Below are 27,163 nucleotides of genomic sequence, written 5' to 3' on the forward strand. Positions count from 1 at the left end.
TGTTCTGACCTTCCTGAAAGGCCCCATACCTGAAAGTCAACCTCTTCTAATCTGAGCCACCAGCCTCTCTATCTTGGTTCCTGGGACTTTGCTGGGAGACTAACCTCACCCAGGGCAGCAGGGCTTTCATTTCTATCACATTAAAAATTCCATGAAGCCACATGGACCCTAAAGCCTTCTGGGAGATGGTTTGGAAGTTGTGCTTCCTCTAACTCAGGAATTCTAGCAAATTTTTAAGAACTCCCAGCACGAGGGAGCCTTAAGTACCCATCAACTGGGGGTCATGTAGGAGGATGGAAACTGTTGCTCTCCATGGAGTCAAGACTCCCTGCTTTCTGTCAATTAGGAGTCTTCTAGCTCTATTGTTTGAGGCTGTTTTTAACCTGTGCTGCCACATGGGGGCTCACATTGTCAAAGAGCACTTCTTTTTAATTTGCTCTAAACACACCCTTTTTCCTGACTGAGCTTTAAGAGAAGTCTGACTTTCCATATCCAGGTGACCTATGCCATTTCTCAGGAAAGAGCTTCCTAATAATATTTAAGTCTCAGAGGTACAATCATTCTGAAGGGAACCAGACAGGAAGCTGTCCCAGGCCTCCAGACCCCCACCGCTCATGGTTCCTGAGGTGTGGGATGCAAGTTTTGACCAAATGTGCACGGATATTAGTTAAAACTATTTGTATTCTGAGGCATTATAAAAGTCTGTTGGTTGGCTGAATCAGGCCTTTCTCTCTCCCACCTCTTCAAAAAATCCCATCTGGGAAGCTACACTTTCTAGAAGTGACTGACTCCACTGCAGCCTATTGAATCTATAGCTGCACTGTTTGGGGGAACCAAGCTAAGAAAGGGATTCAAATTTATACATACACACTCTGTTAGATCCAATTTGTGCGTTCACCCACTGTCCCTGAGTCTGTCCCTTCTCCTCTGGTGCCTGGCCTTGAAAAGAGGCTGTAATAATAGTAACAGTAATAACAACCACAGTATAACCATCAATGCCTACTTTTCATTCAGTGTTTTCTGTGTGCAGGATGCTGTGCTAGGCATGTTTTGTATAAAACATAAAAGCAATGTGTATATCTTTGTTAGAAAATAGTTTATTGGTCTTTTTTAAGCCATAATGCTACTGCACACTTAATAGACTGCAGTATCAGTTCAGTTCAGTCGCTCAGTCATGTCTGACTCTTTGCGACCCCATGGACTACAGCTCACCAGGCCTCCCTGGCCATCACCAACTCCCAGAGTTTACTCAAATTCATGTCCATTGAGTTGGTGATGCTATCTACCCATCTCATCCTCTGTCGTCCCCTTCTCCTCCCGCCTTCAATCTTTCCCAGCATCAAGGTCGTTTCCAGTGAGTCAGTTCTTCTCATCAGGTGGCCAAAATATTGGAGTTTCAGCTTCAGCATCAATCCTTCCAATGAATATTCAGGACTGATTTCCTTTGGGATGGACTGGTTGGATCTCCTTGCAGTCCAAGGGACTCTCAGGAGTCTTCTCCAACACCACAGTTCAAAAGCATCAGTTCTTCGGTGCTCAGCTTTCTTTATAGTCCAACTCTCACATCCATACATGACTACTGGAAAAAAACATAGCCTTGACTAGACGAACCTTTCTTGGCAAAGTAATGTCTCTGCTTTTTAATATGCTGTCTAGGTTGGTCATAACTTTCCTTCCAAGGAGTAAGCGTCTTTTAATTTCATGGCTGCGGTCACCATCTGCAGTGATTTTGGAGCCCCCAAAAATAAAGTCTGTCACTGTTTCTACTGTTTCCCCATCTATTTGCCATGAAGTGATAGGACCAGATGCCATGATCTTAGTTTTCTGAATGTTAAGTTTTAAGCCACCTTTTTCACTCTCTTCTTTCACTTTGAACAAGAGGTTCTTTAGTTCTTCTTCAGTAGAGTATAAACGTAACCTTGATATGTGCTGAGAAACCAAAAAATCCATATGACTTGCCTTATGGCAGTGGTCTTGAACCGAACCTGCAGTAACTCCGAGGTATGCCTGTGCTTGTTCAGCACCTACTGTGTGCAGAGGATTTGTGCCAGGGAATCAGAGATGAACCAGACAGGCCCAGTCCTTCCACAAGGAGTGCCTGTTTGAGAGGACAGACACAACTGAGAGTGTCATAGGATTTCTGAAGCCTTTCTACCTTCCCTGCTTTACCATTTCTGGGTTCTTGTGTGCTCTCAGCTTCCTTTCTGGCTCTTTGCTACCATCTGCTGTTCACTTGGGGGAAATCATGAGCATTTGGGGAAATCTGGGTTTCCTGATGTTGTTTCACCTTAGGATGAGCCTGATGTCGGCCTTCCAGAGGGAACATGGAACTGGAGTGAAGAGGGGAAAGAGGATTTCCTGGAAATCAAAAAGCTGAGAGTTTGGGTCTTCTCTTCCCTAATAGAAGTCTTGTAATTTTGTAGAAATAAGTGTTTGAGAAGTTTTTACCCAAGGCCAGACTAGCTCTCCTCTCCAGTACCCTCCATGCCAAGGAGCCCTGTGTCCCTGAAAGGCAAGGTCCTGCTTAATGGGAATCTCTCTCTCCTCATTGGTACAGCCATTTGGCACCTTCGTAGTGAACATGGCCTCTCCTGTCCACGCTGCGCTTTTCTTCCTCCTTCTTCCAGCCACACTCTGTTTCTGTTTCCTTTCCTGTCAGCTCTGAAATGTGGACCTACATGTTTTATAACCCCAGCCTCAGCTCTTCACAAAACACAGAGTCCTCCCATCTTTTGCCTGAAACCCTCTAACTGAGGCTGTTGTATCTGCCCAGCCCCATATGCCACCCATCTCTCCACTGTGTCTTCCAGGCCGTTTTTTCGTCTCTGCCTTATGTGTGGGGGCTTTTTTCTTTACCATCCTCTTTACCTCTTTCTTTGATTTCCACCACCATTTGAACCTCTTGGTCACTTTCCCTGCATTCCTAGGTACCTTTGGCTCATGGTGCTCTCACTGTTTTCTATACAGCTCTAGCCAGCATCCTGAGAACCTTCTGGTGAGGACTGCTCATCCCACCCCCAGCTTCTCAGTGTGTGAGCTTGTTAATTATAGTGACTTCAGTGCCCCTTTCAGGACCTTTCTTTCCCCTAAAACTCTTCCGAGATCATAAGCATTATGTCCTTTTCTTTGACCCAAATCTGTGCTTCTTCCAACCTCCCCTTTTCTCCAAATCAGCTATACCACCATGACAAGTTACTGGAACTTTCCCTTTACCAGTTCCTGAGCATGTCTCACTCCCTTGTGCCTTGCACTCAGATTAGTGTCCAATCCCAGTGCCTACTGTTAGTCTTGTGAGAAAACTTCTCAACTCTTTCAGATTTGGGCCAGTGAAATCCCATGATCTCTATTATCATTGTGCTGTCAGCACCATCACTCACTCACTGTGTGTCTCTACACACTGCCCTCAGAAATCTTGTGACAAACCTTTGCCTCCCTCTCCAAACTTCCTGTCCAGTCTATTCAAACTTCCAGTCCTTTCCACTCTCAGTAGATATTCTCCCAACAAATGACTGGGGAAATAAGAGATTTTCGGGTGGGAATTCCCTCAGCCACTTCCCTCCACTCTACCCACACCCATCCTTACGTTCCTCCCTCCGACCTTGGAGGGAGTGGTATTCCTCCTGCTCGTGGCCATGGCCGGTCACACCCGGTTGTCGTTCCATTGCATCCCTTCCACCTCCTCTGGAACCTCTAGCCCTCAATTGGTCACGTGTTCATCAGTGCTTGGATTTTCAGTGCTTCACTACTGGCTTTTCAGTATACTAAAGTCTTCCCTAGTCTAAAAAACTTTAACTCCACACAACTATATCTTTTATCCTCTCCTCACATCATAAAGTAGTCCAAGCAATATTTCCTGAGTTTCAGTTTTTAGGACATAATATTTTTTGCCTTATCCATGTATTCGCCTGTATTATTATGTACGTAATATTAAACCTATTAATTTTTTTCCTAAGATATATTTGTTTTTAAGAGAAGCTTATGAAATCCTAGATTCAGTACACTGATTAGCTATTTTAATATACCTTTTAAGATTTTATTTATTTATTTTTGGCTGTGGCGAGCCTCCACTTGCTGTGCCTGGGCTTTCGCTAGTTGCAGTGTGCAGGCTGCGGATTGCGGTGACTTCTCTTGTTGCGGAACACAGGCTCTCGGGAGCGCAGGCTTCAGTGCTTGCCGCTCATGGACTCTTGATTGCAGGCTCAACAGTTGCAGCACATGGGCTTAGTTGCCCCATGGCGTGTGGAATCTTCCCAAACCAGGGACTGACACCATGTCCCCTGCATTGGCAGCTGGATTCTTAACCACTGGACCACCGGGGAAGTCCTATTTTAATACACTTTAAATATATCACTTTTAAGTTAAATGTTTATCTATTTACCACTTGAAATCATGTCATGAATAGGACATAACTTTGAGTGACACTTGTTTACATCTGATGAGCCTTCCTCTCAGTTATTTTCATTCATCAGAACATCACCATCAGACGTCTACCTCACTGCCCACCTCTTTATGGGAAGAGCTCTTCTAAAGATTTCCAACAACTATGTGACCAAATGTGGTGACCGTCTCACAGGCTTTATCGTGCCTGCCCTCTGCTACACTGGACGTTGTTGACCACTCCCTTTGGAATATTCTACTCTCAGGGCTTCCAGTATCCACCCCCCACTCCATCCCCATCTCACCATCCATGCCTTCCCAAGTCTCTTGCAGTTCTCTGTCCTCTGAGATGTTGATTTCCCCAGAGTTCTGTTCTGGGCTCACCTCTTGCTCTGCTAGCCCTGTTGTGGGCTCACATGCTTACACAATTTGGCTACCAGCCCGTGCTGTGATGGCCATAAGGTCACCTTCGGCAGCCCTTCATCTTAGGAGATTCCTTTTCACATAGTTCACTCCAGCATGTCTTCCTGAATGTGTCAAGCACACCAGAGCTTAGCCTACCCACGTGCACTCATCTTCCCATCAGCCCTGCTTCTCTCCCTGTGGTTTTTGACAGATGGCACCACTCAGTCACTCCAGCTAGAACCTGGGAATCATCTCTACCCCCACATCTGTTTCATCCATGCATCTAACACATATGTCTTCATCCATTTCAACTGCCACAAGCAAATACTACCGACTGGGTAGCTTACAAACAAGAGAAACCTATTGCTCACAGTTCTGGAGGCTGTGAAGTCTGAGATAAAGTCACCAGTGTGCTCACCTTCTTGTGAGGCCCCTCTTCCTGGTTCACAGCTGGCCCCTTCTTTTTGTGGCCTCATGTGGTGGATGGGACGAGGGATCCTTTTGGTGTGTCCTTTATAAAAGAAGGGGCCGGCTATGAGCCAGGAAGAGGGGCCTCACAAGAAGGTGACTGTGCTGGTGATTTTTATCTCAGACTTCCCAGGCTCCACCCTCATGGCTTAAGCACCTCCCAAAGGCCCCAGCCCCCAATACCTTCACATTGGGGGGTTGGAATTTTACCACATGAATTTTCAGTGACACAGACATTCAAACCGTAGCAGCATATTTATATGTGCCTTCGGGGCTTTCCTGGTGGCTCAGAGGTTAAAGCATCTGCCTGCAATGCGGGAGACCCGGGTTCGATCCCTGGGTCAGGAAGATCCCCTGGAGAAGGAAATGGCAATCCACGCCAGTATTCTTGCCTGGAGAATCCCATGGACGGAGAAGCCTAGTAGGTTACAGTCCACGGGGTCGCAAAGAGTCGGACACGACTGAGCGACTTCACCTCACCCTCACCTCTTTCTAACCAGGCTCTATGCTGGCCATTGGGATGCCCTGATGAGTGAAAATCAGACCCCATTCCACCCCTCCTCTCATAGAATTCATAATGTTGTGGGAGGAGCTAGGTGTGAATTGAATAATCACACAAATGAATGTTTAGTTAGAATTGATCTCTGTACTCTGAAGGAAAGGGGCATGTTTTTACAAGCGCATATGGCAACCCACTCCGGTATTCTTGCCTGGAGAATCCCATGGACAGAGGAGCCTGGCGGGCTACAGTCCACAGGGTCACACAGAGTCAGATGTGACTAAGCACACACACGTTGTACATGTGAAACTTGTATGATACTGTAAATCAGTTCTTTAATAAAAGAAATGAAAGGTTACCTGACCCTTTTCAATCCGCCTTTCCAAAGCTCCTCTGTGACAGGCATCAGACATTGTTTCCAGCTCTTCACATAACATTAACCCATTGAATCCCCACCACAGTCCTTCGGGTAGGTGTTACTGTTAGCTGTGTTTTGTAGATGAGGAAACTGGTATTCATATAGTAAGTAGCCGACTCAGGATTTGAACTCAACTTGCGAGGCTTTTAGACACAAGACTACAACACTCTTTATTTATTCCATCTCCTCTTGGTAGACATTCAGTTTGTTTCCAGCCTCTTGCTAATATAAATAACAATGTGCCGAATGACCTTGAACCTATAATACCATTTTCCAGGTATGCAAGCGTATCTAAAGAATAAATCCCCCTAAGTAGAACTGCTGAGTTAGAGAGTATATGTGTTTGTAAATTTGATGAATAATTCCAAACCCCCAAAAGTTCTGTCAATTTAAATGTTTCTTAGCAATGTGGAAGAGTATGTTTCCACACAGCCTCACCAAAGGAGTATATTTCCAAACTTTCCACTTTTTTCCCATCTGATGGGTAAAACTAATGGTATATTGATCCACTTTTAATTTGAATTTCTCTTACTTTGAGTCAGGCTGAGCCTCTTTATACATGTTTAAATTGGCATTCGATTTCCTCGTCCTTGAATTATGTGTTCCTCTCATGTGCTCATTCTTCTCTTGTTGATTTTTTAAAAAAATACAGAATTGAATCCTGGGAGCTCTTTAGTCTTTTGTAATACACCTGCAGATATTTCCCCCACTTTTGTCATCTGTTTTATAACTTTAAAGTGAAAGTATAGTTGCTCAGTCATTTCTGACTCTTTGTGACCCCATGGTCTGTAGCCCTCCAGGCTCCTCTGTTCATGGGGGTTCTCCAGACAAGAATATTGGAGTGGGTGTCCATGTCCTCTTCTAGGGGATCTTCCCAACCCAGGGATTGAGCCCAGATCTCTTGTATTGCAGGCAGATTCTTTACCATCTGAGCCACCAGGGTGGCTTTGTTCATGATTTATTTTTGCCATGTAGGATGTTTATATTTCTGTGTAATGTATCTGTTCTTTCATGGCATCTGAATTTTGAGTCAGGACTAGAAAGCCCTTCCTTACTCCAAGGTCCTTAAAAAAATATCCCTTATTTTCTTTTGCTATGTTAGTGGTTTGGTTTAAGTGTCTGTTTACATGCCCATCACCCCAAGGACAGGAATTATTCTCTTGTTCTTCACATTTCTGGACTGAATGAAAGACTGTATATCCACACACTGCACATTCCCCATATTCTGTTAGACATCTTACAAGCTAACATTTATTGTGCACTTTCCATGGACTAAGCACTCGGTAAGAGTTTCATAGGGCAATGTTGAGCTGATTGAATCTGCACCAAGTTCACTAGACTTATGGAGTCCATGATACTGGATACGGGGAGTAGGGGTAGGGGGAGAATCACATCTTCATTTGCATTAACTCCAACTGAAATGTAGTATTTCCTTCAGTTCTGAATCACAGCAAACCACAGTCCTTGGGTTGCATTTGCACTCCTTGGCATGTTGTCATTCATATAAATCAGATACTTTCTGCTTGTTTCACTTCATCATCACCTCAACATTTTTAAAAGTATTTTAATAACTGTATTTTGATACTGTTTTGTTTTCTTTCATGACCCTGTATCTTTTTATTTTTTATACTTAACAGCTTTATTTTAAGCCAGAGCCCCAAAGTGCCCAAGGAATTTGTGGCACCACAGAGGTTAGCACCCCTGCACTAGAGCTTAAACTGCCATTTGAAACCACTATAGGTAGTTGCTAGGTTTGGACACACTGGGTTCAAATCCTGGTTTTGGCCCTCGGGCTAGTGCCTTCACCCGTCTGCATATTTTCTCATTTGTAGAATGGGGATTGGTAGGTGTGTTGTGAGGGGTCAGTGAGCTCATGTAAAGGTCCTGATACATGGTAAGTGGTATATTCTATTTTTCTGGTATTATTACTGCTGCTGTTATTATTTTTAACCACTTCACTGCCTCTTGTTAATTTCAAATCTTACCTTCCAAGTATACTGTGGGTTCTTGGGGTCAGGTTGTGCCTTGCTGACTTCTGAAGCCACAGCCTTGCCCATGCAGAGTGTCTGTCAGTGGACTTACCTTTGCTGACACCCCTCCTTTTAGATGTCTGCTTCTCCTTTGAATCCCATGCTTCTCCTGTCTCCTGGTTATCCTCCTCCTCTGGCTATTTCTCCTTGGGCTCCTTTGCCCTGCCTGTCTCAGCGATCCTGGCATTCTGCGTCTGTAGCTCTGACTGCAGGCCTGAGGGGATATCTTTGGTCGGCCTCCTCAGTTCCATGCTCCTCCTTGCAAGCTGCTCTTCTCCCTCCTCCTCTACTTCTTATCTTAGTGCCAAAGCCCAAATTCCTGCCAGCTTCCTGGATCCCCTCCTCTGCCTCACCCCCAGTACCAATCAGTTCAGAAGTTCTGAGGATCCAGATTCTCAAAATGCTTGCACATTGGACGTTCCTCTCTGTCCCCACCACCTGCCCTAGTGCAGGGTCTCAGCCTCCATTGCTGGGACTAGTACTTTGTTTCTTGTCTCGTCTCCCTGCCCCCCTCCCCGATCACCCGTACGTCCCACCCAGTCTGCCTACTGTCCTGTCTCCAGAATACCTTTCTAAAGAAAGCAAATCTCATAAGAGTTCTCTCCACTGCTTCAAATTCTCACGCAGGATAAAGACCAAACTCCTGCCTTATGGGCATTCGAGACTGTTCACAGTCTGACACTTGCCTGTCTCTTTGACCTCATTTCCCATCACTTAGACTTCAGCTCCCATTTCCTTACTTTCAAAGTCCCACCTGCTGCCCCCATCTCCCCTCCCCCACCACCTGCCGCATATACACACCAGCTTCTCTACTTTGGCCTGGCAAAGTCTGTGTCCTCCCCTACCAATCAGCTGAAAGGAGCAACTCCTCTCTGGATCTATGTCTGACTTTCCTAGGCAACCTAAGGCACATTTTCCTGAAAGTTCCATATACTTTTAATAATTCTGTATCTACTTGTTTAATCTGTGTTTAGCCACTAGGTGGCAGTCTTGTCTTTTTATTATTTCAGGCGATGAAGATAATTAAGATCATGTTTTATTTGAATTTAAATTAATGTTCACTAAATTAGTAGTATTTATTATAAATAAGATGCTATAGGAGCCAGGGAGAGGATGAAGTCTTCTGAGGCCCCAGGATATTGGTCTAGTTAGCCATAGTGGGATTGGGGGATTGAGTGCCCCTCATGGAGAGGGAACTCAGAAGGAAGGAGCATATTTTAAGGAGGAAGATGAGTTTACTTGAGTTTAAGGTACTTCTAGGCTCATCAGACTAAGATGTCTAGGACACAGTTGGGTGGAATATTCTGGAGTTCTTCTGGAATATTCTTCTAGAATATTCTGCGGTCTGGGCTGGAGGCGGACTTCGATGAAAGTGGTAGATGTAACACGGGAGTAGATGAGATGATTCAGGCTGACTGTGTAGGTGGAAGAATCAGTACTTAGAAAAAGGTCTTGGGGGCATCAGCTTTCAAATAGACAGGAAGAAGAATGTAAGGAGATGGCAGGAATCATCAGAGCAACTGGAGGAGTGGCTGGTTTTCCTGGTAGCTAAGGCAGGAGAAATTGTCATGAAAGGACTGGTGACCCCAGAATGCCTCATTGTTTCAGAGGATTCCAGGAAAGTAAGGCCACTGGAGAAGGGATGGGGAGGAGGTGGTTAAGAGTGTTAAGGAAGGAGGGCTGAAGGGCCTTGCAGAGCCAAGGGAAGGGCCCCTCTGCCCCGCTTTCCCCTCCTCCCCTTCCTCTCTCCCTAAGGCTGGGCATCTTAAGGTGCCAGGATGAAGGCTGGTTGTGAGAGGGCGCATGGAAGGCACCGAGAGAAAGGGAAATGGATGATTTACAAGGCGATGACAGCTGCTGAGGATGAAAGGGCTTGATGGCAGACTGAGGAGGGTAATGACAAGAGGAGTAAGTGCTGCGGGAAATGGGAGGAGATAAGTCTAGATTGTTCCAGTGCTGTGATATGCTGTGATAAAAGAGATATTCTATATCCACTCTGTTCATTATTGCAGCCACCAGCTCCAGGTGGCTCCTGAGCAGATGAAATATGGATAGTGCGGCTGAAGAGCTAGGACTGGGGAATTTCTACATTTAATAAACTTGAATTGCAGTGGAAACAGCTATTCCTACGTTGGACAGTGTAGCTCTTCTTCAACCTTCTGGTTGGCGGCCAGCACTGAGGGGGTTCCCCCTGAAACATTTCCTTGTGTTCTTCCAGTACTAGTCTGTCTGGGCACCCAATTTTCTCCAGGAGGACTCTGCGTCTGGGTTGAAAGAAGGGTCATCCAAGGAACAATGAAAATGGGCTGTTCTAATGTCAGCTGAGCAGGCACCCGGCCCCTCAGTGGCAGCAGGACTGGGCGAGAGAACTTGCAGCTTTGGTGTTGACACCTCATAGAGAGCTTCCTGCTCGGGATCCTAACAGCCAGGTCTCCTTGGGGTGGAGAGGTGGAGGGGCCATTCTGTGCACAGGTGGCAGGTTCAGAGGGAGTTGACACTGGTGGGGCCACCATGTTGGGTTTCCCTGGGTTTCCAGCGGGATAGCTTGGATGACAGCCAGCTTGAGGACCTGTGGGGCTGGTGGCACAACTTCCCACTCTGGGAACTCCCTCTTCTCCATCCTTGTGGGGGTTCTTTGGTTGGTTCGTTGTGGCAGTTTTCATCTAAGCACGGTTTCTTACCCGGCGATCCACAAGTAGGAATTAAGCAATCCATTAACTTGGATGAGAAAAATAATCATATCTTTGTTTTCACTAACCTCCAGCAGAAACGCAGCACATGAATATAGGAATGAGTCCTACCTGTGGCTTTGTTGTCAATAGCAATCGCAGATGGCTTCCTATCATGTTACAGTTATGGCAGACAGCTCAGAGTGCTGTTTATGCTCATCACTACTTTGAAATTATAGTAGCTGCTAGCTCTTATTATTAAACACATCAGGAAAGAAGCATAAGTACTGTCTTACAAATCTGTTTAAATATTTTGATAATCATCTCTTAATGTCATTGGCTTCTTTGGTAACACTCTGCATTTTATTTTATGCGGGTAAAACACTGTTCTGAGAAGGGATTTGTCAGTGTCCTCATGTACCCAGCCAGGCACAGGAAAGCTAGCAAGCCCTGCCGTCAGGCTCTTTGGAAACCCCTATGTGCTTCACTAGAGGGCGCTCTTGTTTCAGACTTGGAACAGTGGACACTCAGACTTGGAACAGTGGACACTCAGGCTTGCAGCGAAGTGACAAGGTTATTTTGAAGTCCAAGGGGACATCTCAGGCTTCCCAAGGGCTTTCCAGGTGGCGCTAGTGCTAAAGAACCCACCTGTCAATGCAGCAGGTATGAGATGTGGGTTTGATCCATAGGTTGGGAAGATTCCTTGGAGGAGGAAGGCCTGGCAACCCACTCCAGTAATTCTTGCCTGGAGAATCCCACAGACAGAGGAGCCTGGCAGATTACAGTCCATGGGGCTCAAATAGTTGGATGTGACTTAGCACCCACATGCAGGAAACTGGGATGTGAGAACTCCCATGTTGTTTGATCTGAGCTTTACACTTATCTTTTGCAAGGTGAGCGTTGTAATACAGCCCCGTGCTAGCTTCTAGGACAGTTAAAGCAAGAGTGCTTTGGCCTGTGATGTCCCCAGGTTTTCATACCACCCTCAGTTCCAGGTGGTGCCCTTTGTTTCTTCCTTACCCCAGGTTAGCTCACTACCCTGATGTCTGTCTAGCTTTAGGATGCTGGGGAATTTCTCTTTCACTGGCTTCTCAGTTCCACTTGGCTGATGGGGTGAGGGGCAGGGGAGAGGCTAAGGGATTCGGGTGGATTCTGAAGTCTCCTGAGGGGTTTTTTGGGTGAGGGAAGAGCGGGGAATTAGAGAAATTGGCCCTGGGTCGAGCCCTGTGGAGGAGGGTGGGTAGGTGAGTTTCTGAAGACTGTAAGACTTTCCCTGCTGAAGAGGAAGTATTTGGGGCTCAGGAGTGCTTTGTGGTAGCAGTGGATTAAGTCAAGTATTTCCTGCCTTAATTTTATCAGCTTCCAGGAGACACTGCTCCTCACATCTCACCAGACCAAGGCCTCCCACACTGGTAGTTTTTCCTAGACCTCTTGGTACGTCTTCCAGCTTCAGAATTCCTCCTAAGGCAGCGTGGTTGGAAGACTTAGCATCAGAATCACCTGATGTGCTTCTTGTTGTTCAGGCGCTCAGTCGTGTCCTATTCTTTGCGACTCCATGGACTGCAGCCTGCCAGTCTCCTTTGTCCATGGGATTTCTCAGGCAAAAATACTGGAGTATTCTGTGTTGCTATGCCTTCCTCCAGGGGATCTTCCCGATCCAGGGATCGAACCCATGTCTCCTGCAGCTCCAGACTTGCAGGTGGATTCTTTACTGCTGAGACAATGGGGAAGCCTATGTCTCTTGCATTGTGGTCCTGGGACTAGCAGCCTAATCAGAGAATGTATTAGAAATGCGAATGCAGATTCTGGATTCTAGGCCCCATCTCCGACCTACTGAATCAGAAAGTCCTGGGTGGGACCCAGCAAAGATGCCTTTTAACAAGCCCTCCAGGAGATTCTGATACAGATGGAAGGTATAGCCTCACTGCATCAAACGATCCAAGAGCTGGCTTCCCCTTGCTGAAAGCTCACCAGAGACCCAACCAGTACTAACTGTAGAACGTGTGTGAGGCATAGTGGGGCTTGTGTTTAAATAGTACTTTTCCCCTAAAGTACCTCTGTGCTCCTTTAGCTTTTCTATCCCTACGTGCTCCTGTAAGGTACGGAGAGCCTGAGATTAGATTCCCCCAGCAGGGCTCTGAGGCTTAGAGGGGTTTTGATCCACACAGCGGGTCTCACAGCAACTGGGGAAGAACGGAAGCTGGGACCTGGGTCTGGACTCCAGTGCTTGTCTGCTAGGTCAGGTCCCCCTGTTGAAGTCTTTGCCAGCTCAGGGTCCTCACTCTGCTTTTTGCAGAGGGCTGGTTTTCTGATCCTCATGGGTGAAGGTGGGTCTTTATGTGCCTTCACCGTAGGCTAAATGGCCCACTGGGCACTTGAGGGTGAGGCCTAGCCAGAGTGGGCTCTCCAACCCCTCAGGATAAAAAGGTCAACCAAGTTGACCTTCCACCTGGACCCCCAACTCGGGACAGTCTCCACTTCCCCCTATATTAAGCAGTTTAGAAGGTACAGTTCATTTGATCCGGTGCCCAGATGGCAGGAGTCCTGACTTGGACCTGTACTCAGTGGCCAAGGATGGGAAATCACACATCCATGATCATCTGTCTTCTGGGTAACTATGGCAGAAGCTAAAAGTGAAGGTTCTGGGACTTCCCTGGGGGTCCAGTGGTTAAGACTCCATGCTTCCAACGCAGAGACCATGGCTTCAATCCCTGATTGGGGAACTAAGATCCCATATGGGTGTGGCACCCCCCCCCAAAAAAAAAGCAAAGAAATTAAGTTTTCTCATTTAGAGGGCAGCAAAGGTGGCGTGACATTGTTGTCGGGAACTAGACTTGTCGTTTCCTCCCCTATCGCCAAATCTACACCTTCTCCGATGTTCAGCATCCCACTGAGTGGCACCACCACCCACACCAGAAATCTAAAGACAATCATTGGCCTTTTACCACCCCCATTCCATCCAGTCCAATCAGTTGGATCTGATCATTTCTCAAATTCATTCCTACTACTGCTAGTGTGGGCTTCCCAGGTGGCACTAGTGGTAAAGGGCCCACCCACCAATGCAGGAGAGGCGATTTGATCCCTGGGTCAGGAAGATCCCCTGGAGAAGGAAATGGCAACCCACTCCAGTATTCTTGCCTGGGAAGTCCATGGACAGAGGAGCCTGGCAGGCTATAGTCCATAGTATTGCAAAGAGTTGGACACAACTGAAGCAACTTAGTACATAACACACCTCTTGTTTTATTTAGTTCAGATCTGTTCATCCTTGACGGTCTGTTACAGCACCTTCAATACTGGTCTCCCTGCTCTTATCTCACCCTATTTCCATCAGCAGCCAGATGAGGAGCCCTGTCCGTTACCATGTAAAGAATAGTCTGAGGACCAGCAGTGCCTGGGAGCCAGTTAGAAATGCAGAGTCTCCAACCCCCACCCCAGACTGCCTCAGAGCCCACCTTTTAACTGGATCTCAAGGTGATTTGTAAAGTTCAATGTATCTAATGTTGCAAAGTGGAAGCTGCTCAGTCATGTCCAACTCTTTGAGACCCCCTGGACTGTATCCTGCCAGGCTCTTCTGTCCATGGGATTTTCCAGGCAAGAATACTGGAGTGGAAAAAAAAAAAAAAAAAGAATACTGGAGTGGGTTGCCATTCCCTTCTCCAATGTTGCAAAAAGACTTCTTAAAGAACTGGCCCTCATCTCCTGTTTATGCCTCTGCCTCCACTTGATAGTCCATTGAGACTCAGTGATATAAAGTTGTTGAATATACTGGGCCACTTGCCTCATTCTTTCAGCAAATAGGAGTTGAACCCCCTACTTGCTATTACGCACTTGTGGGGATAAAGCAGCAAGTAAAAGGAATACATATTCTTGCTTTCACAGAGCTTACATTCTTTTGTGGGAGGAGACAGTAAAGAAATAAATAAATAGCAATAAGTAAAATACATAGCAAGTCAGATGATGTTAAGTGTATAGAGGCAGAGTTCAAGCTGGTAAGGGGCATAGTGCTGCTGAGTGGGTGGGGAGAGTGAAGGACGGCCATGCTGAGAATATGACATTTGAGCAAAGGCTTGCAGGTTTCTGGATATCTGGAAGAGTATACAAAGCAGAGAAAATAATAATGAGTGTAAAGACCCAGAGACAGGAGCCTTTCTAGAGTATTCTAGCAATAGCAAGTTGGTCAGTGTGTCTAGAGCCATGTGAAGGAAGGGGAAAGTAATAGGAGAGGAAGTTAGAGAGTTGATATAGGTGAGGGACAAATCATAGCTAGGGTCTCATAGACCATTAAGAACTTGCTATTTTCTTAGGGAAATGGAAGGCCATTGGAGGCTTTCGAGCAGAGGACTGACATGATCTGAGTTCGTCTTTCAAGGGATCACCTAGTTGCTATGCTGAAATTTGACTGTCCCATAAGGGCACAGGGTAGAAGTAGGGAGATCTGTAAGTAATGTTTGTAATAAAAGAGGAAGGAGATACCAGTGGCTTGAGCACTAACAGTAGAGGCGGAGAAAACTCACTGGATTCCAGATACATACAGAAGGTAGAGCCAACAGGATTTGCTGATGGATCAGATGCAGGATGTGAGAGAGAGGACTCACAGATAACTAAAGTTTTTGACCTGAGTAACTTTAATGGATTGCCATTTATGAAGATAAGGAAGCCTAGGAGAAGGGGTTTTGTGCTTGTTTATTGCTTTTTTGGAGAGGTGGGAGCGCTCTTCAGTGACCTAGTATTGTATAGTATGCCCCAAACTTAGTAGCTTAAAACAATGACTTGTTATTTTTCACAGCTGTGTAGGTTAACTGAGTAATTCTTTGTCATGGACTTAATATGTGTGTCCAACCCTGAAATTCATATGTTGAAGTCCTATGAATACCAATGTGATGGTATTTTGGAGGTGGGAGTCTTTGGAACATAATCAGGGTTGGATGAGGTCATGGGGGTGGGGCTTTCACAATTGTGATTAGTGCCGTGATGAGAAGAGGCCATAGAGTTCCCTAGCTCCTTCTACCATGTGGGAACACAGCCAAAAGTTGTCTGTCTGTGGACAGAGAAGTGGGTTCTCACCAAACAAGTCCACCGGGGCCTTGATCCTAGACCTGTCAGCCTCCAGAACTGTGAGAAATAAATGTCTAATGTTTAAGCCACCCAGTTTATGGTATTTTGCTATAGCTGCCTGAGCTAAAACATTTTTTTTTCTACTTACTGGTCCTGCCTGGACTCAACTGGTACAGTTGGAACGGCTGGGCCTCTCTATTGACGAAGCATTTCATGACATGGGGGTCTCAGGCAGCATTCCAAGAGGGCAAGCCCCAGTGCATGAGAACTTATCAAGCCCCTGATCCCATCTTTTTGAAGTCCTATTGATCAAAGCAAGTTGCCTGGCTTAGCCAGATGGGCCATATGGTCAAATCAGTGTGGGAAAGGAATTCATAAGGGTGTGGATACTGGAAACCAGTGCTGTAACGATCTACCATAGAAGCCAAAATCAAAAGCTGGGTTTAAGAGAAAGACGCCCACTTAGATATCCAAGTGCAGATAGTGAGCAGACTGTGAGCTGTGTGAGCCTGGAGTTCAAGGCAGCGGTCCAGACTGAGATGAAAACATTGGAGTCATCAGCAGGTATTAAAGCCATGCGATTGGTTGACATAACCTAGGGAATGAAAGTCTGTAGAGAAGAGAAAAGCTCTTGAGTTCTGCAGCCTGATTCTCTCCATCATCTAGAGGTCAAGGAGCTGAGGAGGAAGCAGTGACAGAGATCGAGAGGAAGCGGGCTGTAAGGCAGGAGTGAGGGGGGGAGCTAAGACAGCAGCATCCCAGAAGCCAAGTGAAGAATGTTGCAAGACACAGAGGGTGCCTAAGATGAGGCCTGAGAGTTGGCCATTGGATTTAGCAATGGAAAGGTTATTTGTGACCCGGACAGGAGCTGTTTTGGTGCAGTGGAGGTGGGGTGGGTGAGAATGGGGAGGTAGATGCAGAAGTCTGATTACCTCGGGTTGAGAGAGACCTGGAAGAGAGGAATTGTAGCCTTGGCAGCGTAGACAAGTGCTGTCCAGTAAAAGCTTGGTAGCAACACAAGTGATAGCAAATGTCCTTGTAGTCACACTAAAGAAAGGTAAAAGAAACGGGTGAAATTAATTTTAATAATGTAACTGATTTTAACCCACTGTATCTAAAATATTATCCTTCTCGAATAATCTGTAAAATCATCACTGGGATATTTTATATCCTTTGAAACCCGGTAGTGTTTTTTACACTAATAGCATATCTCAGTTCAGACTAGCCAAATCTCAAATGTTAACTAGCCGTGAATGGCAGTGGCTACCATATCAGGCGGGGCAGGTATGGAGAATTCTCTCAAGGAGTTTTGCTGTAAAGATGAGCAGAGGAAAGGAATGTGCAGGGGCGAAGAGAGGTCAAGTGTGTGTGGGTTTGTTTTAGAATGGGAGCTGTTAGTTACAGTGTGTTTAGTTTATATGCTAATGGGAATAATCCAGTAGAGAGGAGGAACTCGATGAAAGAGGAAAGAGTTTTGGGGGAAATATTGAGGAGGCAAGAGCGGATGGCATTGGGATACAAAAGGGAAGGCCTGCCTTGGGCAGGATCCTGGGCAGTTCATCCATGGGGATGGGGTGAAGGCACAGCACGTTGGGTACTGACGTGGCTACATGCTTAGATGTGATCATGAGTGCTTATGGGAATTTTTGTCTGATTTCTTTTTTCTCAGTGAAGTAGGAATCAGGGTCCTCATCTGAGAGTGAGGATGGGATACAAGTATTGAAGCGAGGAGACAATATTAAATTGTGACCCGAGAGAGTGAATGTGCTGGGGGAGTGTACTATGATTGCCTGGCAACACGAAAGATGCACTTCAGGTGTGTGATCACAAAACTGAAATGAGAACAGCCAGCACTGTTGTTTTTCTCCAGCCACGTTGAACTGTATAGGTGGAAGCAGGGAAGGAGAGCAGGTTGGGACTGACTTAAGCAGGGCTGCGGTTTTTTCAAGATGAGTACAGGCATAATGAGAGTTGCCGTGCCATCAAAGGTGTAGGGCAGGGATCATTCGAGTGATGGGCCATGGAAATGCAGGAGAGAAGGAACTGTGAGGGACAGCAAAAAGATGGCAGGACCCATGGACCACAGACTCCAGTGGGGCCAAAGGGGGTCAGCTGGAAAGATACAAGTGGTGGGTGGAGAGGGAATACTTGACTTAATGAGGGGCTACAGATATTCATAATTATCAGATCTCAGGCATGACCTTGAGAATGCCTGGCTGAGGTGAGATGGGGACAAAATCATTGAGGAGGGGAGCTGAGAGGCGAGGGTTCCTATTAGATACGTACTGAAATGATCAAGAGCTATGGCAGTAGTGTTTTTAGAGAGAGGGGTGCTGAGCCAGGTACTAATATCCTTGAGGAATATTGAGAGCCATGACCTGTAGGCAGCTGTAAAAGGGAAGGGTAGTTGGTGGGTGGTACAGTATGGTGGTTGTGGGGTTTTCGGGAGAAAGGAAGGCCAATGGTCTGGAGACAGCAATGCAAAGAAAGACGTTTCCTACTCCTTCTGATGCAGGAGATGTAAGAGACTACAGTTCCATCCCTGGGTCGGAAAGATCCCCTGGAGGAGGGCATGGCAACCCACTCCAGTATTCTGGCCTGGAGAATCCCATGGACAGAGGAGCCTGGCGGGCTACAGTCCATGGGGTCACAAAGAGTCAGACACAACTGTAGCAACTTGGCACACACTCTTCCTGTATGAGCCCAAGGAAAAAACCAATGACTGCTTTACAGTACTAGAGATAAAGCAGGGTCTTTGTGTCAAGTGGTAGATCATGAAAGAGCAAAAGGATGTGAAAGGGTCATTCAGAGAATTGATTGAGACACTGGAGGTGTGGCTAATGATTTCTCTGTAACTTTGCATATCCTGTTCTCTTTTCCTGGCATTCTCTTCCTTAACCGCAGGTACGTGGAAGTCTTTTCTTCAATCTTTTACCACTCAGCTCATGCCTCACTACTTTCCCGAAATTGCTCCAGGAAAGATCACCAGGGATCAGCATGTTGCCAAACTCAGTGGAAATAGTTGTTATTTATTGCACTCTGTAGAGAAGTGTGTTCCCAGCAGTTTTCTGTGATGATGCGAATGTTCTATCTCTTCCCTGTCCAGTATGGAAGCCACTAACCATGTGTGGTTATCAAGCACTTGAAATGTGACTGGTGCTACTGAGGAATCAGAGTTCTAATTTTACTTCATCTTAATCCATTTGAATGGAAATTACCACGTGTGGCTTGTTACAGTCTTTAATCTTGTCTTCAGTCCTGTCTTCTCATGGATCTTCTTTCTCCTGACAGAAGACGATCTTCTGTGTTCTTCTGTGTTCTTCTGTGATCTTCTGTGAATTGGTGTTCTTCAGGCCCTGTCCTTGGTCTTTTAATCTCATTCTGTGTACTCTTCCTTGTTGTTCTTACCCATACCCCAAGCTCTGTTTCCAGGCCCTCTCCCTCTCCTGAGCTCTTGACCTGGGGTACTCTGTAGGCATTCAGTGTCAGCATGCCCCCAACCTGAGCTCTCCTCTCCCCTAAATCGATTCCTCTCTGTTCCTGAACTCATTGACCTAGGGGGTCACCCTAGAAATCTCCTCCATGTCCAACAAATCGCCAAGTCATCCATCTCTGCAGCGGCACCCAACCTGGTCTTCAGTCTTATCCTTCTCCTGCCCATCATCCACACTGCTGCCAGAGCAGTCAAGCTAGCTGAAACCGAAATCTGATCTTGCATTTATTTGCCTGTTTCAAACCTCTCAGTGGCTTCTTCTTGTGTAAAGGATAAAGGCCAAGTTCCCGGGCACAGCAGACAAAGCTCTTCCTGACCTGAGCCCTCTTGCCTCTCTCCAGTTTCATTTCTTGGCACATGTCCCCCTCCCACTTGATGCTCCAGCAACACAGACCTGCTTGGGATTCCATGCAAACAGCATGCTGTTCCATGTTTCCATGCCTTTTCTCAGGTTGTACTTGCTGCCTAGAATGTTCTTCCCTTCATTTAAGCTCCTGTCCTCATCTCCTCCTTGTTCTTCAAAACTTACCCCAACTGTTATCTTCTCCAGCTCCTTTTCCTCCGGTTGCCCGTTACTTAGTGGTGCTGACCTTATTGGGCTTACCAGGTGGCGCTAGTGGTAAAAAGAATTCACCTGTTGATTCAAGAGATGCGGGTTCGATCTCTAGGTTGGGAAGATCCCTTGGAGGAGGAAATGCAACCCACTCCAGTATTCTTGCCTGCAGAATTCCATGGACAGAGGAATCTGGGGGCTACAAAGAGTCGGACATGACTGATCACACACACACAAGGCACAACTTATCACACTGTCTCATTGCTCACAGGCCTACCTGTGTCTCCGCATCCCCACTGCCTAGCATGGAGTCTGTCCAACATGTACCCAGTCCATGTTGAATGAATGGATAACATATAAACGTGAACAAGTTGAATGCAGTGGGAAGAATATTGGTGAATAGGATGCCGCCTTGCCCTGTCTCATCCCCTTGGTGTAAGGCCTTCCCATCTGGGATTAGAGGATTAGAGAAGAGACCCTTGGGAGAGGCCTCTGGGGGTCTGTTGTGGCTGCTGGTGCACATTGACATCTCTCCCAGTGCTCATAAAGCTTCCTTCTGGCAGAAATCGATTTCAGAAAAAGCTATTATCTCGGTTTCCTCCTACCTTTAGAGTTGAAATGCTTCTATCCTCCTGGGATAGAAGATGCTAGCAGCAAATGTCACATTTATTTTTTCTTAAAAGTTTAAAAAAAAGTTTTATGTGTTTAATTTTTCTGAAAGCACCTAAGTTTCTATTTTCCCTTAAAATAAAACTGGTTTTTCACTGAGATTTTCCCAGGGGCCACATCCAGGTATATAAAAAAGGAATGATGTGTGTTTGCATACAATTTGCATATAGCTGTGTAGACTGGGTCATCTATTCTCACAGTGCTTTCTCTTTTTCTTCTTTTTTAAAAGAAATTGAATATTTGATCACCTTTGCAGTGAAAAAATCCATCAGCAGTGAAAAGTCAGAGGAAACCACAATCAAAGTCCCCCTTCATAGAAAAAGCTCACCTCTTTACAAGATTTCTTGTCTTCCATTCTTTTATGAGATTTTGGATGGCTGTGGTTGCCATGATAAAAATAGCAACTGCCATCTGTGTGCCAGGCTAGCTGCTGTGTTTACTTCTTTATATTTCTTACTCCACTTAGCAGCCCCGAGAGATAGACGTTACTACAGGAAACAGGCTTAGAGGGGTGGCGCAATTTGCCCAAGGTCACCACTCTAGGCCATGGCAGAGGCAGGACTCACACCCAAGGCTATCTGACCGTAAGGCCTTTGTTTTAAACCACTAAGGCACATTTCTCATCACTGACATACTGTTTGGTTCTGTCACTTACACTTGGCATCACGAGCATCACGAGTATATAGTTTGTCTGGTTGTCATTTGAGTGGCAGTGACTATTGCATAATATTGAGGCACCAGAGTTTACTTATCTCCTGCATTGGTTTGTTTCCAGTGTCCCAGGACAGTACATAGTGCAAGTGTAAATGTCTTTGTGTAAATACAGGCTGTTTGCTGGGTGTTTGAGGTATTCGGCAGCAGTCCTCAAAGTAACATTGTTGAGCCAAAAGGTTTAGAGTTTATAGATGCTCCAGAAAGTCTGTACCACCCTTTTCTGCAGCAGTGATGGTTTTTTGAGTGCCTACTGTGTATCTGGTGCTAGAGGTGAAGTGGTGATTCAGAACCTGCCCGCCCCTCAGAGACCTGATAGTCTGACTTGAGATGGATTTTGTTGTTGTTCAGTCATGTCCGACTCTTTGTGACCCCATGGACTGCAGCACACCAGACTTCCCTGTCCTTCATCATTTCGGAGCTTGCTCAAACTCCTGTCCACTGAATCAGTGATGCCGTCCAACCATCATCCTCAGTCATCCCCTTCTCCTGCCTTCAATCTTTCCCAGCATCATGGTCTTTTCCAGTGAGTCGGCTCTTCTCATCAGGTGGCCAAAGTATTGGAGCTTCAGCTTCAGCATCAGTCCTTCCAATAAATATTCAGGATTGATTTCCTTTAGGACTGACTGGTTGGATCTCCTTGCAGTCCAAGGGACTCTCAAGAGTCTTCTCCAACACCACAGTTCAAAAGCACCAGTTCTTCGGTGCTCAGCCTTTAAAGATGGTTGATGCAACACAGAAGGAATGGTATTCAAGTCGGGGTTTGAACTAGAGGCAGTAAGAGCACTGAGACACGTGACCCCTTGGCAGTATCTGAGTGCTCCCCCCCGACCCCTTACCATAGGGTGGGACAGGGCCTTTAGGGGAGGACAGAGGAGGGTTGCTGAAGCGTGGCAGAGGATACTTCCCTATCTGGTCCTTCCTGTCCCCCTTCCCCCCAGCCACCACCCACAGGGTTCTTACTGCTGCCCAGATGCTACCAAGGGGAGCCAAGCAGAAGCTGGCAGGAAGGGATACCTGGGAAAACCCGCTCAGCAGGGCTCTAAGTGCCTGTGGATCCTCTTCCCTTTCATGTCCTCAACAGCCAGGATGAAAACACGGGGCTCAGTTCCCACTCATTCAGTAGCCGGGAAAACACACCCAGTCTAAGTGCGTTCCAAGTGCTGTGCTAGATGCTAGGAACTCGGGAAGGAATCCCACTCGGTCCTCAACTCTGAGGCCCTCATCGAGGTGGGCAGACAAAGAGCTGGTACAGTGTGGTGTGATGGAGGTCTGGAGAGGTGGCAGTGAGGGCACTGAGTCCGTTGGCACTGTCTGAGAGCCCAGTACTCTGCTGTTGACATTGGCTGTGGTGGTGCCCGTGCCTTGGCCTCAGTTTGTCCATCTATAAAGTGGACAGATGACTCTGATGCTCGCAAAGGGCTTTCTGCCTGAGGTGCGCAGTGATCCTGCGCCTTGTTCATGCAGCAAGCCTGAGCTTCTTCCCCAGAAGACCCAGGAGGCTTTGGTCACCCTGTCTCTGCGCCTCCCCCTCCCAGTGGTGGTGTTCTCCTCTGGCCTTCTTCCTTGCTGTGTCTATATAGGCTCCTGTGACTCTGGTTACCGTCCTGTGCTCATGACACCTGTGGCTGGATGCTCCGTCCTGTCCTTTTCACTGAGATTGCAGTTCATATCATAATGAAAATAATCAGCGTTTGTTAAATCCCAGATATGGCACTCCAATCATGGCTTAAATGATCTTATCTACCCTGTGAAGTAGGCCACAGCACCCCATTTTGTAGATGAGTGAAATTGAGTTTGAGATACAATGGCTGGCGCACGACCCTGAGGTCGCTAAGCAACCAGAGCCAGGATTTGAGAACCCATGTCTGCCCAGCTCCAGTGCTCACACCGCCACCCCCATTATGCTGTATTTCCCAGAGTGCATACAGCCCAAGAGACACTTTCACTGGGGTATTTCATGGACGCCTCAACTCCAACATGTCTAAAATTGGCCTCATTTCTCCACCTTCTCTCCAAAATGTGCCCTTTCCTCTTCTCCATCACAGCAAGTGGCACCATCAACCCAGTGATGCCCAGCTAGAAGCCAGGGCCACTGTTGTTATCTTCAAAGCCATCCATCCTCCTCTGTCTTTCGGCTCCGGAAGCACTCTCTCTCTTGGTTGCCCCACCTATTCTAGCCCATCCCTTACACCGAGGCCAGGGTGGTCTTTTTGATCACATGTATGATCAACCCCACTTTCCTGCTTCAGCTACTCTCTTCTGCTTTCTGTGGCTCTGCAGCAGAGGTTGAAGCTGGCCACCCCTGGGCTGAGAGCTGTCCAAGAAGACAATGTTTTGTTTGGTCCGTTGAGCATTCTTAAAACATTTTGAATTATTTGCCAACATTTAAAAATCAGGAAATTCCATATGAAAGTGCCCCACTTCTGGCTTTTCTTGCAAAAGTGAAAACACTGTCAGCTCTGGGCCCAGGTCTCCGTAAGACAGGGACTGGGTGGTGCTGAGTGGGGACTGCCCTCTTCAGAAGGGGCCTGGCCTTTCCAGTTGGCGGGTCTCCAGTATCCATGATGGCTCATTTTCCCCGGTTGCTCCCGTGCTCCCAGTTAATTGCCTGCTTGAGGCTTCAGGCATTTAGTGTCATGACCCTGCAGCACAAAATGAAGCCCAAAGCCCTCAGCACGGCTCCTAAGGTCCTATGTGGCCCAGCTGGGAGCAGCCTAACCCTACAAACCTCTGAGGCCTATTCCTGCTCACTGCCCCATCACACTGGCCTCTATAGTCTCAGTGCTTCCCCATAGTTCTGTGAATTGGCTCACTCCCAGAAATGTCTCGGAGAAGACAACGGCACCCCACTCCAGTACTCTTGCTTGGAAAACCCCATGGACGGGGGAGCCTGGTGGGCTGCCATCTATGGGGTCGCACAGAGTCGGACACGACTGAAGCGACTTAGCAGCAGCAGAAATGTCTGCTTTCCTAGGCCCCTTTTAGTCCCATTTATCCAGTAGAACTCAGTTCTGTGCCCCTTCTGCCAAGCTGAGTTCCATCCCCCCATTATACGTGGCACAGACCTGGGTCATCACACCAGCTTCTCACTGTTGCCTGGCTTGTCTGCCGCCTCCACCAGATCGTGAGTCTGAGGCAGCAGGGAGCCCACCTCCTTTATGTGCCTATCCCCAATGCTTGGCACAGGGCTTGGAATATAATAGGTGTCTAATAACTGGTGAATAAGTGGATAGATCCATGAAAGACTGACTTGGGAAAATACTCCTCCTCCTGTTGCTGCCTACTTGCTTGAGATGAGCATTCCACGTTTCTTTCATTGTGGAGCACCCCGATTATAGGATGCCTGCACCCAGAGCCTTCTATGAGCCATTCCCTACTCTGCAAGGTCTAGCATATACCCAAGCCTACTGGGATGGGAGTTCTGAGTGATGATAGAGGACAAATACATAATTTTTGCTGTTCCAGTGGGAGAGAGTTGTCTAAAGATCAGGAAATGGCATGATAACTGGATATGGCACACTCTTTAGTTATCTAAATGATGATAAGAATGCAATAATGACAGTACCTGACACATACTGAGATTCCATACTGAGAGCTCTCAACATATTCTTTCCTTTACTCCTCACAACTACTCTTGGAAGTAGCCCCATTTTACAGACAAGTAAAGTGAGGAACATGGAGTTTAAAGAACATTTCCTGGGTCAAGCTGGCAGTAAGTGGTAGCATCCAGGTTTGAAACCAAATCTGTGTGACGTCAAAGTTAGCATGCTCAGCCACCGTGCCACACTTCCTCAATGACGCTTCTCTTTAGAAACTTGAGGGACTGATAGGAATAAAGGTGAAAATGAAGACCGTGCAGTTGTGTATACAGTAACATTCCAATCAGTAATCAGAAGAAGAAGGAAAAGAAACTCTCAAGGCAAAAAGAACCAAGGAGACACACCAGGTCCTAGCAGTGGTCACATTCAGCTAGTAGAGTGTTGGGGATGTATTCTTTTCCTTCATCTCATTTCTACCTTTTTAACATTTTCGAAATTTCCTTTAGTGAGCATGTGCAGTTGTCCCTCAGTATCCAAGGGGAACTGGTTCCAGGACCCCTGCAGATACGAAAATGCAAGGATGCTCAAGCACCTCACAGAAAATGGTGCAATACACTTGGCTGTCTGCATCTGCAGTTGTGGAACCTGCAAGATCAACCTATCATGGACCAATCCAGTTGGTGGAACCTGGGGATGTGGAATCTGTAGATACAAAGGGCCAACTTTGTTACTATTATAACAGAAGTTTAAAAAAAAAAAAGTCTTCTCTAGAATGGCCCCAGCATTACATGGCAGAACAGAGGTTGGAAAGAGGTGATAAGAGTCACGCAGCTAATCAGTGGGGCTGTCTATTGAGCCGCTGTCACAGGGCAGCGGAAGTGGGTAAAACAGCAGATGGCGGCTATGGCCTCAGCACCTGCACCCTCGGGGGGTGAGGGAGAAGGGTCACCACCCCTGCTGTCTCACCATGTCCCTTTTTCTCCAGGTGCTTACACCCCGGAGCCCCTCAGCAGTTTCCGGTGGGCCCTGCTCTCAACTGGCCTCATGTTCTTCTACCACTTCAGCATCTTGCAGATCCTGGGCCTGGTAAGCTTGGTTCTATCCCATTTTATCCCTTCTGTTTGGAGTTCTTCATAAATCTTGCTAATCCTGGTTGGCGCTGGTATATCATTTTGTTTTGAAAATACGAGATGCCAAAGGCCACACTGTCAGATTGTTGTGTCTGGGTTGCTGATTTACAATCCACAGTTTTGGCCTCTCCAAAGAGCTTTCTGAATCCTTCAGTAAGGACTGTTTCTTTCATCCCTGGAGAGGCAAGGAGGCCCTTCACTCATGGCCACTTGGGTCGGAAATAGTGAGCTACACTGGACAGTGGTTTGCTGTGGCCTGTGTGGGAGGCAGGACCCTGACCCTGGCCCTGGGGGAGGCTTCTGACCTTGGGTCCATTCTCGGCCTACCACCAGGCCCAGAGCTGCGTGGCCAGTGGAAGTGTGGTGTCGGTGACCCCCATAGCCTTCTGGGATGTTCAGACCTACCTGGAGTGTGGCTGATAGCTGGACTCAGTAGTTGAGTTATCCAGAGCCCAGGATGGCTCGGTGCCCAGGTGGTGTATCTGTCGGTGGCAAAGTGGGTAGCAGTAGGCTGGGGCTTGGGTAGGAGACCCAAGTTCAAGTCCTGGCTCTGCCACTGCTCTGGGTATCACGTGATCCTTCAAGGCAGCGTGTTTTCCACCCATCTGTGACATGGCACAAACCCTCCACCTCTCTTGAGAGGTGGTGAGGACTTGTTTTTAAGGAGAATGAGCTTGAAGGACTTTGGAAGGCAGCTGTCGTGGCCGTCCTCGGGGCAGGAGTGGCATATCTGGTTTTGTGTGCGAGCAGCATTAAATGTACCGTTAGCCGCGTGGAGTCTTGCGGGACCTGGCTGGACTAGGGCACGTAACTGATGTCACCAGTGCCTTTGTCAACGCAGTCATTTTCTCTTCCCCACCCTGGTGTGTTGCTCTGTTCCGGTTGGCCTGGGGGTGGTTTGAGCTCCTTGCCAATAGCACGGTTGCTTCCTGTGCTCTCAGAAGGAAGCAGTATGACCATCACGCCCTTACCTTCACACCTGTCTCCACTGTGACTCTTCGATTCCACAGGAGTCAGTGTCTCCATGTCACCATACATACCATGCTCAGTCTCACCTCCAGACCTCGCTCAGGCTGTGCCTCCTACATGGAAGGCTCTGTTCACTCCATTCCTCACCATTATTTCCGTCCATTCTTCATGAGTC

At 47.0% G+C, this 27,163-nt stretch overlaps 1 protein-coding gene across 9 annotated transcripts in view; it reads left to right on the forward strand.

Moving 5' to 3' along the window:
* Positions 1 to 27,163, forward strand: part of TMEM164 (transmembrane protein 164) — a 181,958-nt gene that overhangs the window by 149,953 nt on the left and 4,842 nt on the right. For all 9 annotated transcript variants that reach the window (XM_040265074.1, XM_040265068.1, XM_040265071.1 and 6 more), the window contains one exon: positions 25,875 to 25,975. In XM_040265074.1, coding sequence (XP_040121008.1) covers positions 25,875 to 25,975 — 101 coding nt within the window. The remainder of the gene's footprint in view (positions 1 to 25,874; positions 25,976 to 27,163) is intronic.

This window comes from Oryx dammah, unplaced genomic scaffold (genome assembly GCF_014754425.2).
Source record: "Oryx dammah isolate SB20612 unplaced genomic scaffold, SCBI_Odam_1.1 HiC_scaffold_23, whole genome shotgun sequence".
NCBI classification, from domain to species: Eukaryota; Metazoa; Chordata; class Mammalia; order Artiodactyla; family Bovidae; genus Oryx; species Oryx dammah.